General features: G+C 36.6%; 1 protein-coding gene across 3 annotated transcripts in view; it reads right to left on the bottom strand.

The window, feature by feature from the left end:
• LOC114147185 (netrin-G1-like) overlaps nt 1-17,486 on the bottom strand; it is a 68,628-nt gene that overhangs the window by 5,411 nt on the left and 45,731 nt on the right. For 2 of the 3 annotated variants that reach the window (XM_028021766.1, XM_028021765.1), the window contains exons 4-6: nt 11,733-11,905; nt 6,566-6,592; nt 4,263-4,307 (exon numbers count right to left, since the gene is read on the bottom strand). In XM_028021766.1, the coding sequence (XP_027877567.1) occupies nt 4,263-4,307; nt 6,566-6,592; nt 11,733-11,905 (245 nt within the window). The remainder of the gene's footprint in view (nt 1-4,262; nt 4,308-6,565; nt 6,593-11,732; nt 11,906-17,486) is intronic. The other variant, XM_028021767.1, reaches the window with a different exon arrangement.

Below are 17,486 nucleotides of genomic sequence, written 5' to 3' on the forward strand. Positions count from 1 at the left end.
GTGTTATTGTTTTTTTTACATAATCTTTCTGCTTGAATTTAAGTAAAATTCCTTTTTATGACATCATTTACTCGTACTGGCAGCAGGGGAAGACAGCACCATGCGGCACACCCTCTGCAGACATATGTGTGCCGCACACCTCTGTCAGATGTGTGACATTTTAACAGTGTAACTGTTGTGACAGATCCGTCCTCAGGCCTCGGTGGTACATGAAGCAACAGGGAGAAAAATTCTCTACAGCAGCGCCACAACAGTGACACGAAGGACAAACATCTGACGCAATTGGAGGGTGTGTGTTTTAAATGTCATTGGATCTTGTGCACTCGGGTGTTTCTCCTTCATGCCAATTTTTTTTGAGCCAATTAGAATAATATTCACTCATTAATAACCCAAATAAGTAAAGTTTGTGTATTGGGATGACAGGAAATGTTTTAAATTCAACTGATTGTCTAATCTTCTCATCTTCCTGAGGTCTTGATGTCCTCTGATACTCTGCAACTGAAGTCAGAGAGATACAGTGTACCACAGTATGATAAGAGGCTGGGAGTCACAAATCAATGCACTCAGTCATATCTCCTGCAACTCTTCCTTTTTGCAAAAGATCATGATCCGATGTGTCCAAGGAAGTTATGTTGGCTACATGTGGCAAGCCTAGCTAAGTGTTTAATTTCAAAGCAACAAAACCAATATCATAAGAATCGAGTCTAATTCGTGAAGCTTGAAAAGGATAATAAAAGACAACCAAGACCCCAAAGAGACAGCAGCACCTCTATTTAATTACATGTAAAAGGCAAAGTTAAATCATATCCACGTTGATGCATTTAATAATTTTGAAAGGCGTTTATAGCTACGGATTCACCAATGCAATTAATCATAACTGGAGATATTTCTCAGACACAGGATCTGCTAATTATATGCTTGGAGCAAGAATAGTGTTGTTTCAATTACACCCAGTCAATATCTTTTGCCATGATGTCGGTGTAAGCTGAAACGTCGTCTTCAGTCTTGCCTCCTCTTATTATATTAACATACAGGCTTCATCATTAGTCAGTGATTTAAGACTCTGAAGCTCAATATGCACTGCCAGTGTTATGATACACCACTTGACTGTGGAGGAGATATAAAATATCATCTCTAAAGACAGAACAGCAAATGCTTTCCATTTTTACGGGAGCGTTGCACTGGCTAATGCATTTTAATTTGAAAGTGTGCATAAGTAAAGTTGACTACTTCATTTATGAGCAATGAAAAAGCCTGAAATAATACAATTTCGTTTTAAGAAAGAGGTAAAAGGAATACATCTAGTATGAAATTCTGTGTTTTGGGGTAATTTCTACCTTGGATTTAAAGTGAGATATACAAAAATGGTTCTAAATAGCCAGATTAGTTTAACTTCAGAGATCTCATGCTTGACTGGTATTGTCCAAGCAAAAATAACAATCACAAATCCATATCTTGGAAGCACATTTAGTCTTGTGTATTGGATTTTTCATGGTGTTTATTAGTAACAAAAAGGACATAATAGGCGCTTTGTCAGAAAAAGCAATCAACACCAAATGACACATTTCTTTGATTAATGGTTGGAATATTGTTTAGGAAGTCAACAAACAAGCACATCAGGGGAGAATAACTCACATAAATCACCATGGTTATTCCTAGAAACTGATTCAAATGAGTGTATTATTGGTAAAGTGCCTTAAGGCAACATTTGTTGTAAACTTTTGTTATACAATTAAAGCCGCATTGAATTACATTGAATTTTGAGTAAGCTTGGAAAGCTGTGATTTCTTAATACTTTCAATGTTTTTGGATAATTCTTTGTGTCTCTTTTTATTTTGTTATGTGATGAACATGCATCATTTTAGCACGTAATGGTAAAATGAAAAGAATAAATGGTTTTCACAATTTTTCTTTGTGAAAGAAAATGCTGTGTTTAGTTCTTTTTAGTTTGATACCTCTAAAATAAATTCAGTGCAGCCAAATGACCAGAAGTAACCCAATATGTAAAAAAATTATCCACCTGTATGTGAATTAATCTGGGTATGCAAACAACTGAAAAACATAACACATGGTGGCGGCAGCATCATGTGTTGGAGATGCCTTTCTTTAAAAAGCTTTAAAAGCTGCACAAAAATTATGGACTAGTCAAAGTCTTAACCTAAACCAAATTTAGAATTTGTGGAAAAATTTACAAACTGTTGTTTAAAGTGCAATAACACTGCTGGGCTAGCTTAGGCTACTAAGCAAACTGGACAAAACCATCATTCTCCAGTTATACCAAGCTGATGAAGACAAGCCCCAACAGACTAGCAGCTGTAATGGTACTGCAGTGTGATTCTACTAAGTACAACAGTCACAGTGTCAGAAATAAACAACTCCAAACTTTACATATTTTTATGTTTATTACTTTGTGTTGTTCTGTCAGATAAAATGTTAAAAATTCTTTACATTTATTTAAAAAGTGTCTTTTATAGCATGTCACAATCGCAGGTGAAAGAAAGAAACTTGGAATTTGCTCAATCAAATTTCAGCAGATTTTTATTTCTGAACTAGAAGACTTAGGGTCACACACCTGAAGCATCACAGCCGACAAGATTTCACAAACCAATTAAAGCCAACTGAACACTTCACTCTCACGAGGGCGACAGTTTAAGGCGTAAACAAACTGACCTGTGGATATTAGATGATATCTGCAAGAATAGAAAATATTGTATGAATTCAGACCAACTGTATTTCTGTCCCAGACTCCATCGAATGAAAGGGATGCCATTCAAAATAGGTACAGTTTATAACTATGATTTTTGTAATTAATTTTGTCATTTCTTTTCATTTGAGGTTGTTTTTTGTGACTTTTGTAGGAAGTTTTAATATCAGTTTTATTCTAAAAATGCTTTTCAAGTTGCAGGATAGTGGCTCTCGAGAACGGAAGTTAGACAGCCGTGGTGTGGTGCATCTCCAGCTTCAAAAGGCAATGCACTTTGAAGCTCACCAAAGCTGACCCTGGATTCCTTCATACTATTAGCCTAGTTTGTGTCACAATCTCTTCAACTTTAAATTTAGTTTGATATTTTTAGTCTGTTCATAGTAGTTTCAGTGCACACCTGTGTTTTTCATCCCTGCTTACACTTTTCTCTGTACCTCATGCTCAGTCACATCTGTTCTTCATGTGTTTATTCTGCTGTATGGGATTCAGTAATCAAAGTAATTAAGTAAGAGATGTTGGTTCATAAGACTGCAAGTTTTAATCTTCACACTTATTTAAATAGACCTATGTGGGCTTGCTGGGCTCTTTTTTTGATAAGTTCATTTTGAAATCACATGAACAGAAATCTACATACTCTTCAGAGCTGTTTATAATTCATGAACATGTGCTAATTTGCTTGGTTTAATGAAACTGGCTCATATTTAATTTAAAGAACTCTTCTGTAGCACAAATAAAATGATTAGCTGTACTGCTTTCATTTGAAATTCAAATATACCAGCTTTGACCACAGAAATGTTCATTCTGAAATTTTCAGAGCATAAGTGATAGCCTGATCAGTCTGTTTTGAAAAGGTATGCACAGAAAACTTACTGCACCTGACAGAAAGTTCATTTAGATTAATTATGTGCCCAGACACCTTATGTTGAAGCAATAGATTTAGAAAAAAAAAAAGGATCTACAAAAGCGAGATGAAAAAGAACTCCTCCCTTTATTTTGGAAATCCTTAAAGTCTTACTTTAATTTTTCCTCCTCCTCCTAGTTGTGAGAGCAGTGGTGCAGATGCGACTTAACACTCACTACACAGGATATCTGGGCATGCGGATTAGCTGGAGATAGCTGGAGATCAATCTACATAAACCTCCCTGAAGCCTCTTTTCTCCTTCCTTCTCCTTCTCTGCGATTCCTTTCTGTATACTTCCTTTTTCTACCTTAAGAAGAAGACAGAAAGGGTGCATCCCCAGAGAGCATTCTGGGTAATTAAAAAGAGGGCATGATCAAAGAGGTTAGAAGGCTGTGGACTCGGTGATCCTGAGGCACGCGGCTCGTTCCCTGCAGTGTTCTCACAACAAAAAAGGTCTGCCTTGTAAGGACCAGCGTGTGTCTGTGGCGGCAGCATGAAAGGCAGCTTTGGTCAAAACAACCTACTGATTTCTGTAATTTCCATACCAACACAAAGGCTTTTTTCCTTCTTTTTTTTTTAAACAGCCTATCAATAAGCAGTCAATTCAGTCTGTGAGTTGGTAATGTCATGCTGAAGTTACAAAGCCTATGATCCTACCTTGGTTACGATTTGCAACACCGAGAGATGAAGCATTTGCTCGATCTGCGTGGAAATGGAGAGGGTATTTATTACATCAATTGTCATATAGTCCAACCTTTTATGCTTTGAAAGCGGGGGGGATAGCATGCATAGTCCAGTTTTGTTGTTGTTTGTTTTACAGTATTCTATATCTCATCTGTTTTATATCAGTTATTTGAAAACTTTAGCAGAATATCGGGGTAATAAATGAGTTAATGCACAGACAGAGTAGCGTGCATGCAGCCAAAGTGAATTTTCCACAACAGAAAGGCAGGGAGGTCTATGCATGGAAGTGGCTGTTGTTATTCAGCATGTGGAGTCACCTTCAGGCATCAACATCGGTAGGGATGCGCGGCTGGAGCCACGTCTTCATAAAGAATGGCTTTTTCTTTGCTTTTGCTTTGGGCACATATTTGCGTGTGTGTGAGTGTGTTTGAGCAAATATTCAGGAGTGTAAAGCAGATATCTTTCTTTGTTGTGCTAATGCAGGGGCAATTGCAACATTAAAAAGAAAATCTAATTAGTAAACAATGTACATTTTAACATAACTAGAACACACCTTTTGACTGTTTTTATAAAAACTAAAGTAGATGTAACATCCACGTAGCAGAGCTCTCTTAAAGTATGTACACTGTTTTCATCCCCATGTGGTACAATGATTACTATATTTAGATTTCAAATACCAGACCAACACAAAGTAGTCCATTTAAAGTTTGTGACATGCATTTGTATTCATCCCCACAGACTGCAGAACAAACTTTCTCTGCAATAAAAGCTGCATGTTTTATAGGCTTGTTCTTTACAAAATGAAGGCATTATCTGCAAAAGAGCTGTAACTCTGTAAGATTTGCTACTGAGCCTCAGTAGACAGCAGTTTTCAGGTTGCCATAGATTCTTAATTAAATGTAGGCCTTCACTTTGGTTGAGTCATTCTAAGGCATGAACATGCATATGAACAATTCTATTATATCTCTGGCTTTATGTTCAATTATTCTTCTGCTGGAAGGTAAACTTTCTCTTTAGTCTCCAGTATTTTTTTTTAACATTCTCTAACTGTTTTTGTCCAGAACTGCCCTGTTCTAAGCTGCTCCCTTCAACTCTGACCAGCTTTCTTGTCCCTGCACAAGAAAAGCATCTCGATGGAATGATGATACCAACGTCATGTTTCTCAGTGGGGGTAGTTGGTTTCACAGCTCACATAGCATTTTCCATGGTGGCAGAAAGTTTCAATTTGATCTCTACTGACGTCAGAACCATCTTAAACATGGCTGCTGTGTTCTCTGCATGGCTTGAGTCATTTTTCTTAAACAAGACTTTTTGCGACTTCTTTCAACAACCGCTTTCTTGTTGACACTCTTGCATAAATTTGCATAGTGCAAAATTAATAGTTCTGGCAAAAGACTCTCCCACCTGAGCTGTTGGTCTCTGCAGCTCCTCCAGTGTTGCCATGAATTTCTTGGCTGCTTGCCAGTTCTATCTGGTTGAATACAAATGCACGTACCAGTCAAACTTATTAGATTAGATTTATTTCTGCTTTATTTTTTTAAACAAGAAATAATTTACCCTATGCTTCACTGTTATTGTAAATGATATTTTATTGATTGAATATATAAAGTCTGATTAAAATACATACAGGTTTGTGGGTGTAAGTTGACAAAATCTCAAAAGGTACAAATGGCATGAATACTTTTCAAGGCACTAAAAAAGTCATGGTAAAGGTTTTGACCTAAAATTCTCTTTTCATTTATTTTTGTTCAACAAGAAAGCTACAAATAATAATAAAAAAATCTTTATACGTCATCTGTTAATGCACTGTTTTCAGGCTCTATCATGTTGTGTGTTATTCTCCATAAAATTGTTTTGCGTTAATTTTCAAGAGGCTCAAAAGGCAAAATTTTAAGAATAAGAAGGCCTGTTCACACAAATGACCATTTTTTATTACATGAAAATATATAAGATCTAAGGCAAATCTCTCCTTTTTGAAACTTTTATTTTTTTTCGAAATCATTGCATATCATTCTCTTCATGAGATGCACAAAAAAAGTATTTTCTTCCCTCCATGCATTGGACCACTTTTATTGATTAGTTGGAATATAAAATGTGCTGTTCTGCAAGAATGTCTGGTGTAAATGGATTTGTCTGACAATGTAAAACATGCTGATCACTGCTGCACATGTGCCACAATTTCTCACACCAACATCATCAGTTCAACAAGAGTTAGTCATGACTGGGGGACGAAACCCATTAGTCAGCATGCCAATTAAAAAGCTCGAACAACTTACGCACTGGTCCATGATTGCTGGGAATGCCTGCGGAAAGAAAAGACGGGGGGAATAAGTGTTTCATTCAAGTGGCAGCTTTATGTTTGATACATTAGTTATAAAATTGCAAGAGAAAGCTGTTTGATGGTGGGGATTTTTTTTGCCCTGCAAAGCCCAATGACACAACACTTATCCATTTGGCTTCTGCTGTGTCTGCTGATTAGCAGCAGTTCGAGAACCTGCTCCAAACTCCACCTTTTGCTGATGATAATTATGGGTCGGCCAGAGACAAAATGCCAAAGAATTCAAAGGCTCAATATAAAATAGAAATCTTTTCACCAGCATTTTTATTCATGTTTGGAAAAGTTCCTGGAGCTTCCCTGCAGCATCTGTTTGCTCCATATGTTTTATCAGTATCTGGCTGTGGCTTTACCATCTCTGCATTGCATAATAATCATCAGTGAGTGATTCCCAGCCTACAATTAATTCAATTTCTGATCTTTTTCACTTTGTGTTCTGCCATTATTTTGGGGGTTTTATGTTGTTTGTTTCCCATTCATCAATTCATTACCCCTCTGCGGCTATTGCAACAACTGCTGGCAGGAGCAAATCAACACTGCAACCACAAATGGCCAGAATTTAAAGTCCAATTTGGAAGCCACTGAGCGAGGCCCAACAACAAAATAGTACTTCTGTGTTTAGAAATAGAGGGCAAACAATGTTGACCTTTGGAGGTGTTTTTATGGTTTGATCAAACTCCTGCCTCAAACCCCTCTTAACCTCTGAACTTGCTTGGCAAAACAAGATGAGTTGACGCTGCTGGCAAAGTGGACTGTCAACTAAATTCTTGGAGTGATTCTTCTTTTACAAAGGCAACAAATTTATATTCTTGCCTTCAGGGTTTCTGCAAGTGTCAATGCAAAACAACTTTTTGTGATTATGTTTAAGACCAACAAGATATAAGACAAATTAACCTAAGTGTTTACTCAATAACTTATGCGAAACCATTTTAATAACTTCAGCAAAGTAAGTACTACTTTACAAAAAAGCCTTATTGCAATATACAGTATGCTTCATAAGTTATTGATGTGTTTTAGTCTACTATTTTACAGCAAAAGTACTTAAATCTTGTAAAATTATCCATACTCCTTGATATTTTCTATTTTTTTTCTCCACTTAACAACCACAAACGTTTAGCATATTTTATGTGACAGACTAACAATGTTGTGAAGAAGAAAAAGAATTACACCTGGTTTCTGAAGAAAAATCTGAAAATATGCGGCATGGATATGCATTTTACTCTCATAATCCTCATTAAAAGCAGATTCAACCGCATGCCTTTGGAGAATCTGTCAACAGCAAAACTATTAGTAGTGAACTTCAATAACCTGGGGCCTCATGTAACTGAATTCTGAAACTTGCAGCGCACAAAAGCTTCTGATGTCCAAAGCGGTCTACATATGTGATTGCTTACACTTTGTAAACCATATTTTGCAGACATGGAGAAACATTCAAAGTTCTAAATGTACAAAGTTGATATCTTAAATCTGTAGCAACAGGCGATTCTGTAAAAAGAGTGGGTACAAGTGCAAGCCCCCACCTTTTTAAATTAATACCACCATGTATCACTTCACAACTATATGCAAAATGTTTTGTCTATCCCAAGAAATCCCAAGAAATACATTGAAGTTTGGGGATTAAAAAAATAAAAGGTTAAAGGATATGAGAATGTTTGCAAGTCACTTGTCAATAAGGTGACAAGGAGCTGAGAAAGAAAAAATAACTGTATTTCATTTTAACTGCCTAAACATACAATTTCAAGCCACCTTTTAGTAGCAGAAGCATTTTACGCTGATTGTCTTTTTTTGGCTGATGCTGACTTCTGCAGCTTTTTTTTTTTTTTTGTAGTTCTGCCCTGGTGGTTGAAATTTTGACCTATTCCTTTTTATTACAAGGGATAATAGAGAAAAAGTGTGCAGCAGCTTTTTTTTGAAAGAAGTTATAGGTTTGAATCTATCAGATACTGAAGTAATTACAAGATTAAATGTCCCTGACCTTTATCTGAATTTTATTAAACTAAACTAGACTAATGGGGTATGAACATATATGCAGTCGATTGATATATTGACAGATTACAAATGATGGTGAATTTTAGTTTTGATGGATTTAATGAATAGATTATTCAGTATTTGAGCAGCTGATCACTGATCAGAACTGATCATGGAAAAATGTGTCCAATTCTGATCTCTAACCGACTGATACAAGCATCTTGAATTATATAATTCTTTCTCTAGTCAGAGTATAATAACACTGGAATGCGCTCAACGCATTCATTTTTAAGCAAGCAAATAAAATTGGTAGAATAAAAAATATAGCTTCAGACCTAACATGGTAAATTTAGAAACATTTCAGTATTATCTTAAGGGATTAAAGCAAAAATAATAAAAGTTTAAACTTTGTTTCTTTTTACAACCATTCTGATCCCATAAACCTTGAATTTCAGTCTTTCTTAGTCATGTCCTGATGCTGAAGGCTAGGATTTTTTGGGGGGCTGTAACTCATTTTATACCAGGGTTCCATGTACAGGGATATAAATATGTAATAGACCCTACCCAGAGATTAATGACTGCCATGATAAAAGAGGAAGAGTTGCTGACAGATGAAACCTATTAAACCATAATTACGTGTTGCATGTTCAACATATTTGTCCTGATATGAGCAGCTGTATGTTTAATTTTTTTTCATACAAAGCACTCTATGTAATAGATGAAGGCATGTTAAGTGTCTGAATCTGTTCTTAAGAGAAATAAGAATAATTCAAGACAAAATGTCCTCATTCAACACCTGGGGGACCAATATTGTTGCCTCACATCCATGTACAATATTATTGCATTTTATGCCACAGCCAAACAAGCGCTAATATTGCTTTTGATATGGCTAGACCTCGGTTTCATCAGTTCAGGGCAGATGCGTCCTGGTGGTGGATTTTTTTTTTCTTTTTTCTTTTTTTAATAATGGCCTGTCAATCTGACAGCAAGCTCCACATTGGAGGGAGGCAAATAAGACAGAGGAGGTACAGGGGTAAATCCAGCAATATCTCCTCAGAGTTCAGCGTTTCTCGTAAACAGACTCCCGCACACAGTCAGATGTGAGAACACTCAAAGGTCTGTGCACAAACATGCAAATGATTCACGAAGCACACATTCATACAAATCACTAGATAATTATCCAATTAATCAACATCAAATAAAAAACAATAAGAGCAGTGTTGCAGTAGAGGATCAATAGCAATATCATTTCCCCTTCAAACCTAATCAGAATTCAAGTCAGACAGTCAAAATGAGCAACTGAAAAACCTGCTATAAATCCTGGAGGACTGCTGCTGTGAGATTTGCAGACTGCAAGGCTGGGAAAAAAAGGGCCAAATCTGGGACTAGAGGGCTAGATCTTCCACCATCTGGCCACGCCTGGCCATCTAATGCCGCAACCCTACATAGCTGTGCTAGATTTATTGAGGCAATGAGCTTCCCTGCCCCCTGGCATGGGATTTGATAAATGTGATTCAACTCCTGTCCAAGATTATAATGGGGATAATGCAAAAGAGCACCTTCTGGCTCATAGATACCTTGCAAACTCTTGTACCTTAAGCTTGGGTTGCAAGACCTTTCTATTCAATTGATTAAAGAAAACTGTTGACCAGTGACGCAAAGTCGAAAAAGGCCACACACATATGTTGGACATGTTTCATAAGAGGATTGTAATCCATCACATTTAACATTACTCAGAAACTAGCAATTGTTACCTACTTGGTATTGCGCTTGCTTTTCTAAATTAACTAGCAGCACTCACGGTGACCACACATTAATTCTGGTTAAATCTTTAATTCTTTATACAAGAAACAACGAACCTCATTTAAATTGCTTAGTTACTGTTAGAAACAAGGTTTTGAAATACATTGAACTGTTTCTTTATTAAAGTCCTGACTTTTTCAGAGGCTTAATGTGACACCGATTGATACTTCTAAAAAATAATTAAAATTAACACCTTCTTACTGTATGTGGACATGCCATATGACTTTTGAATAAATAACAATAAAGCTGTTTGGCTACCAGAGGGAAGTTTAGAATAGTCAATGCACAAGCTTGAGTGTGATTGATGGCGCAAAAACATTCCTCCTGGCTCTGATTGGTTGTTCCTGACCAGAAGTGGTGAATTTCTGCAAACGGCAGTAGGATCACTGTGAGGAGCAGGAAACACTTGACATTTTTTACAAATTATTTGTTTGATATTCTGCTGGACAGCAGGATATGTATGAACGTTTAACAAATATGTAAAAAATACATTTTTCTAAAAGTTACCTACAGTAGCTTTAAAGCTTCACTTCAAGTCTTCCAAAACATTTTTCTGTCATTATGGTCATATAGCCAAATTTTTTTTTATCACCAGTGATCTTAAAATCTTCCTTCAAAAAGAATTGTTCTTGTTCACAGGTGTTCATTCAAATCTTACGTAATACTGTCCTTTGAGACTGACACTGAACAATGGTGCCTTAGGTGTAAATAAAATGATTCATTTTTTGGTCAGTAACTTAATTAGTTTCTGTTGTCTTGCACTTGAACATGATGTAATAGCAAAGGATTAAAATCTGATACAAATTTTGACAAAACCTTTCCTGTTTTAGTTCAGGTAGAATTACTAAAATGAATTCTACTCAATGTGCCACTAATTTCCTCTACTACTGTACTGTAACAGAAGCTTATTATACCCTGACCCTGACCATCATGGGCTAAACTGTTTAAATGAATAATAACCTTGGAGGATATAGACGTCTGAATTTAAACAGAGCAAAGAAAGATTATCAAGCAAGCCAGATTTAATAAACTATGAAAGAATGCCCTTTTATGTAGAGTATAAAACCGTCTGGTTTTAATGGTAAATAGTCTACAGAGTTTGTCTTTAAAATGTGACTTGGAGTCCCTTATGCATTATGGCTTTGGAGAAAACTTTGACACTTTATTGGTTGGATATTTCATTGTCAGTTATTAGTATCAATAATAAAAAAAAAAGACTGTGAATGCTGTGTATTCAGCTAGCAAATTAGTTGCATAAACAGTTTTTAACCTACCGAAGATTTTTAATCTTTAATCTACTAATCTTTAAGGAGGTTAAAGATTTTTAACCTACTTACATATATTTGCAGTTCCTTTAGGTATGGGGAGGTAGGAGCCCACACTCCAGGCCCTTCCATGGTAGTGCCTCTTGCAGCGGCTGCAGTCGGGCCCTGTTGTGTTGTGTTCACACTCACAGCCCAGCTTCCCCTTGTCAAACACACAGCTGTTGGCATGCAGGTTGCACTTGCACCTGAGACAAAGGAAAAGCAACAAAAGACAAAGAGTTGAATAGGCATTGAGCTGAATCCACTGAATCAATACGTTCTGAGGGGAATATACAGTCGGCCCTCACGGCAATTTTTATTTGTGCCTTTCAAATTTCTTTGACATGGGTAAATTGAAATCCTGGCGGGCTATCTGACTTGGATCATGCCTCCTCAAAGCTTCATTATACTCTCCTTAAAAACAGAAAACAAGACTTCATTTGTTGGTGCCCCTGCGGAGAGAACAGCATTGCAAATAAGGTCACTTTTGCCACAGTGAAAGCTAAATAAAAGACGCTCTGTTAGATTCACTAATTGAGCTTAAAACACGGCCTGTTAGAAAGATGATAGAAGGAAAAAAAGCTGTGTATCCTGGGAATTCTCTTTGTTCTTTATCTTTAAAGTTGCATTGTTTGCTGAAGACAGCCTTCAGCCTGGAAACTCAGATGGCGAGGCTGGTTTATTAGACTGAACTGCAGCAGAGCTGACAGACGCTCCTGCCAGGAGAAGAGAGAAGGCCTGACAGTTTTCTACAACGTCTTGGTCGAATGAGAGAGCCATGCTTCCAGGCTTAGGTGAAAACAAGATAGCTGCGGTTTCATTTAGAGTGACTTCAACCATCGGAATAAGCAGAGAGCAAATTACACGTACTCAAAATATAACCTTTCTCCACTGTGACTTGTGTTCACTCCCATGGAAAAGCTTAAGCTTTATCAGAGGCAGAGAGGGCTGTGCTTGTTGCAATAAGAAAGATTACAGTTCATATTCCAGATATGTATTCCAAATATAGCTCTCTGTGTTTACAGTTACTCCCAGTTGGGTAAAAGGTTACAACTTGTGACCTCAGCTTCTTGTGAGGTGGGAGGAAAGTGAATCAGTTGGGAGAAGAGCATGAAGTGGATCTGACACTGTAGACCTCCCAGGAGGCTCGGGCAGCTCACGGTTTCACATCAAGTCCATGTTTGTTTTTACAAAGTGCTTCCGAGGGAAGACTCTTCCTGTTTAAGACCGATCAGGCTTTTTTCGTTTTTGCCAGCAGTGAACATGAGACAGAATAATGACAGCAGCAGCCCGAAATATAGCTTTCTAATTGACTTCCTGGCCTTACTGTTAGATCCATCTTTATTAATGGAGGACAGGGATGTAGCTGTACACATGATTCATGGTTTCGTCTAGATGACAGTAAAACGGAGGAAATCCAAAAGGTTCTGTCCCTCTTCAATTGTTTGGGACAGAAAATTAGCCCTGCAAAACAGACTCCTCAATGAGGAAATAAGGTAGCATTCTACAGGTACCAAGGCTGGTATCTTTTTAAAATTTTAATAATTTTGGAAATATTCTCTAGAATGAGCTACCTAGTGCTCTATGTCCAACCTATACATGGTAAGTGATATTAGGATATATTAACGCCTTAAACAGGTTTCAAAGCTTCTGAAAATAATGTATGTGATTTATCGTATGGAATGTAAATAAGAGACCCTTAACAAAATGTGCGTTATATATTTTTAAATCTTTAAGGTGTGGCTTCGTAAGCCTGTTTGGTTATTGGCAGTATGATACAACACATTAATTCACTAAAGGTCCAAGCAAAATACTTTTTTCTAACAACAACAAAAATCCTACTTTCCAATTTCTATTTTCATTTTCCAAAACTATTGCTCCAGTGCAGTATCAGAGGTGCTTCAGGGAGTTGATATCTTTTCATCCATTCAATAGGCTTTTCTCTTATATGATCCACTGAACAATACTTCTTTTGTTCTCTAGAATCTTCTCATTTACAAATGCGTCTGTGTGTGCAATGCCAGCTGCATAGCAGCAAAGAAAACACTCCAAAGGGTCATATTCACTGTCCAAAAGTTCACTGCATTCCCTGTTTCATCTCTGGATTATCTTTACTATTTCTATCAACTAAAAAAACAAAATGACTCAAGCCGACCTCAGAGGCTTATCCCACCTTGGATGCTACAATTCAGCAACTTCCCATTGGTACAGAAATAGAAAGTAGATGCTATAGGCACTTTGAAATGTCTTGCTGCTGAAATGTGCATTACAAATAAAATTTGATTGATTGATTGATTGATAGGCCAAAGGTATCCAATTTTTTAGGATGAGATTTCCAATGACAAATTTAGATCATCTGAAATGGAAAATTTTGTGTGCAACACAGAGTACGTTTTCTTTTAATATAAATGATTTTCTGCTTTCATTTTAATATTGTAGTGAGTAGAATAATATGCATCCAGTGAATTTTGCCTCATAAATAAACTTGGCCACACCCATTCATTAACCTTTGCTACAAACAGCAATGACTTTCAAGGAAAGTTATCAATGGTGTTGACAAAAGAAATAGAAACCATTCGATCCAAATTTTGTGGAAAAAAACCCACAGTTTTTATTAAGGCCTACAGTGTAAAGGTTTGGACATAGTGCCCCAAGATAGTTCTTCTCAGAATTACCTTTTGAGATTGAAAGGTTTGCCAAAACTTCTTTCCCAAACATCTTAGCTTAGTCAGAAAGGATAGAAAACCCTTCACCAATGGTCAGTTTAGTAGAACTGCCATTTTCAAGTTTTGCCAAAGATTCTGAATTGAATTGAATTGTTGACTGATTAAAGTATATTCCACTAAACCTGCTTTTTATTTCCCTACAACCTAAACCCCTGACCAGGAAGCAGGCCATGTTTGGTCTGCCTTCTGTTCTTCATGACTTTTTGTTCACTGGTGTTCTTGAAATTAGTTTTAGAAGTATTAGATTAAATATAGAGATGAAATAGACATTTAAGTTACAGTGATCAAATTAATTTTATCATGCTTGGTAATAAAAAAATTAATAAAAATATGTTTTAGAAGAACTGCATTAAAGTCATAAATAACATACATCAAGAGCCATAATGGATAAGATTCATAAGCAGCATGGATTCTTACCCTAACAAAATACTCTTGTTACCCCACATTCCCCATTGTCCTTAACTTTTTAATCAATTAAAGTCCCCGCTCCACAAAATTAATGACTGGGTGTAGCTCCTCTGCCATGCAGACAGCAGTGACTCCCCGAAGTCAAGAGCGATGAGATTTGACCTTCCACTTAATTAAAAACCAGCAAAATCTGGATCATCAAGCCCAACCGGCGCAGCAAGCAGGCTGATAGAGGAGAGGATGTGGACTCAGGGGAGCTCTGGAATACAATGCTTTTGCCGCCGGCATTGTCATATTGAAATCTGAGAACTTTTTTTGTGTGGCTGCTGATATTGGTCACAAGAAGGGAGACATCCCTTGCCTCTTCCTTTGCTATTAATGCTATTCACTATTCAGACTCCAACAACCCTGTAAATCCCTGTAAAACTGCCTATTTTAATAAAGTCTGAACACATGTTCAAAAGAGGGAGGCTATGGTATAGATTTAGCAAGGATTTTATTTGGTACAAAAAAATTTTTTTGTGATCATTTAACCTTTCTAAAAAACACAATTTATCCAAAACTAAATGAGCCAAAACTCACTTAGTAGTTTCAACTGACTGGCACAAATTAAATTAAGTTCATAATAATTTGTTGTTGCGATATTGTGGCATAAAGTGCATTGCAAAAAAAAATTGTATTCTTTTGGGGGGTTTTTTACAACATGTGGTGCTTTGTTCAGTTTGTTTTATTTGGGATTTTAAGTGACAAAACAACACAAAAAAGTACATAATTATGAAGTGGGAGGATAATATGTAGTTTTTAAATATTTTCAGAAAAATATCAAATCTAGTGCAACCAATGTATCCGCCGATGCCCCCTGATGGATAAAAAGTCCTTTGTGCAAATTAGCCAGGCTGAGCTAAGCGATAACTCTTGTGGAGTGATAGCAATCCACAACGTTATTGGGGGAGTCTATTATCAGGACAAAATAGTTATGTACTCTACAAAGGAAGAAGAGCAACCAGAGAGATACCTTTGTTATTGTAAATAATAATTTGTTCTTAATAACTCCTCTGGTTAAATAACGGTTATATAAATAAATTTTAAAAAAAGAAAGTCCAAAAAAAAAAAGAAAGTCACGAGACGTCTTGTTTACAGTTTGATACAAGCCACTCTGGGATGTTGTGGACATACGGAGAAAGATGCTGCCGTCAATATTTACAGTTTTGGCCTAAATACAAAAGTGTTTTGTGGTGTGTATTACCACTGCATATCATCCGAACACAACACCCCAAAGCTGAAACATTCCACTTTTCATGCTGCTCCGGGGCATCTGGGGGGATTTCTTTGACTGATGAAAATCCAGGTTTTTATCAATTTTCAGGGGGACCAATAGGCATACTTAAATGGACTGGCACAATGCACAGACCATGACAGCCTTTCTTTCATTTAACATCCACCAGGAGCGGCTGCCAGGTGATTGGTTTGGAACTGTGTAGCAAAGCAGGTAGAATAAGGACCAAAATGAAAAATAGTTCCTTTCTATTTCAATTTAAAAAACTCCTTGAAGTAAACAGGAGATGCTTCACCTAGTAATCATATTGTTTAATCATATTATGGAAAATTAAGATGCAATGCAACTTGTTTTTCTTATCCTAACAGGTATCCTTCAAGTTTTTGTGCTACAGATGCAAAACTGGACAAATTCATTTAGACAACCGAGGTGACATTTGTGTTGAGTTTGTGAAGATATTTTGAAGAAGACAGCAGAGGTGTCCTTTGTCTTCTGCCGCCTACCAGCTGGCTGTTAGCTACTTAGCAGCTTGTTAAATGGCTCCCAGTGTCAAACACAATGTTTCGTCCTTGTGATAGATCATAAACTCCCTGATTTAAGACACTACAAAAAATAGACCAGAGAGCTAGCAGTTCAAGAAAACTTTCTATGTGCTAACCTCTAGACTACACGTACACTGAGCTCCCAGGAAAACACAGATGTGTATGATTTAAAAAATATGTTTTCTTAAATTATATTGGACACCAATGCCACTAATTTATTACAAATTAAACATTTAGAAATTGCTGAATAAACTCTTTCTTGACACAATAGTTGTGTCAAGAAACACACAATTATTGTGTGTTGTGTGGTTAGCCTTAGGCTAAATTTAGCCTAAGGCCACAAGGTAAGAGTCAAAAACATCATAAGTAGATAATTTAAGACCAATGTATTTTTTAACACTAGATAATTCAAATGTGAAAATCCAGTTGAACATCCTGGGGCCTTATTGACTGTACCTCCAAAACTGGAGAAGAGGAGCTGTGGTTCCTAATTCCATCAAACACTGAGGGCCCACTCTGTATTTAAACAAAGTTTAAACCTTTAATCTATCTGATCAAATCCCCCACCCAAAAGAATGTTTTCTGCAATAGTAAGGGGTAGCAGAGGTGACATTTACATATATAAGAAATCCCACTGTACAGTTAAGTCAGAAAAACAAACATAGAAAGATCTTTGTAATAATTTAGTTCATATTTATGAATAAAGGAATACCCAAATATTTAAATATTTGGCTCTAAAGTGTCAAAGTGCAACAATTCAAATTTTTTATTTGACCATATAAGCTTTCTATCTTCACATTTCAGCTAAGTTGACAGGAAATGTTGCATACTGAAT

The sequence above is a fragment of the Xiphophorus couchianus genome, chromosome 6 (genome assembly GCF_001444195.1).
Source record: "Xiphophorus couchianus chromosome 6, X_couchianus-1.0, whole genome shotgun sequence".
Classification (NCBI taxonomy): domain Eukaryota; kingdom Metazoa; phylum Chordata; class Actinopteri; order Cyprinodontiformes; family Poeciliidae; genus Xiphophorus; species Xiphophorus couchianus.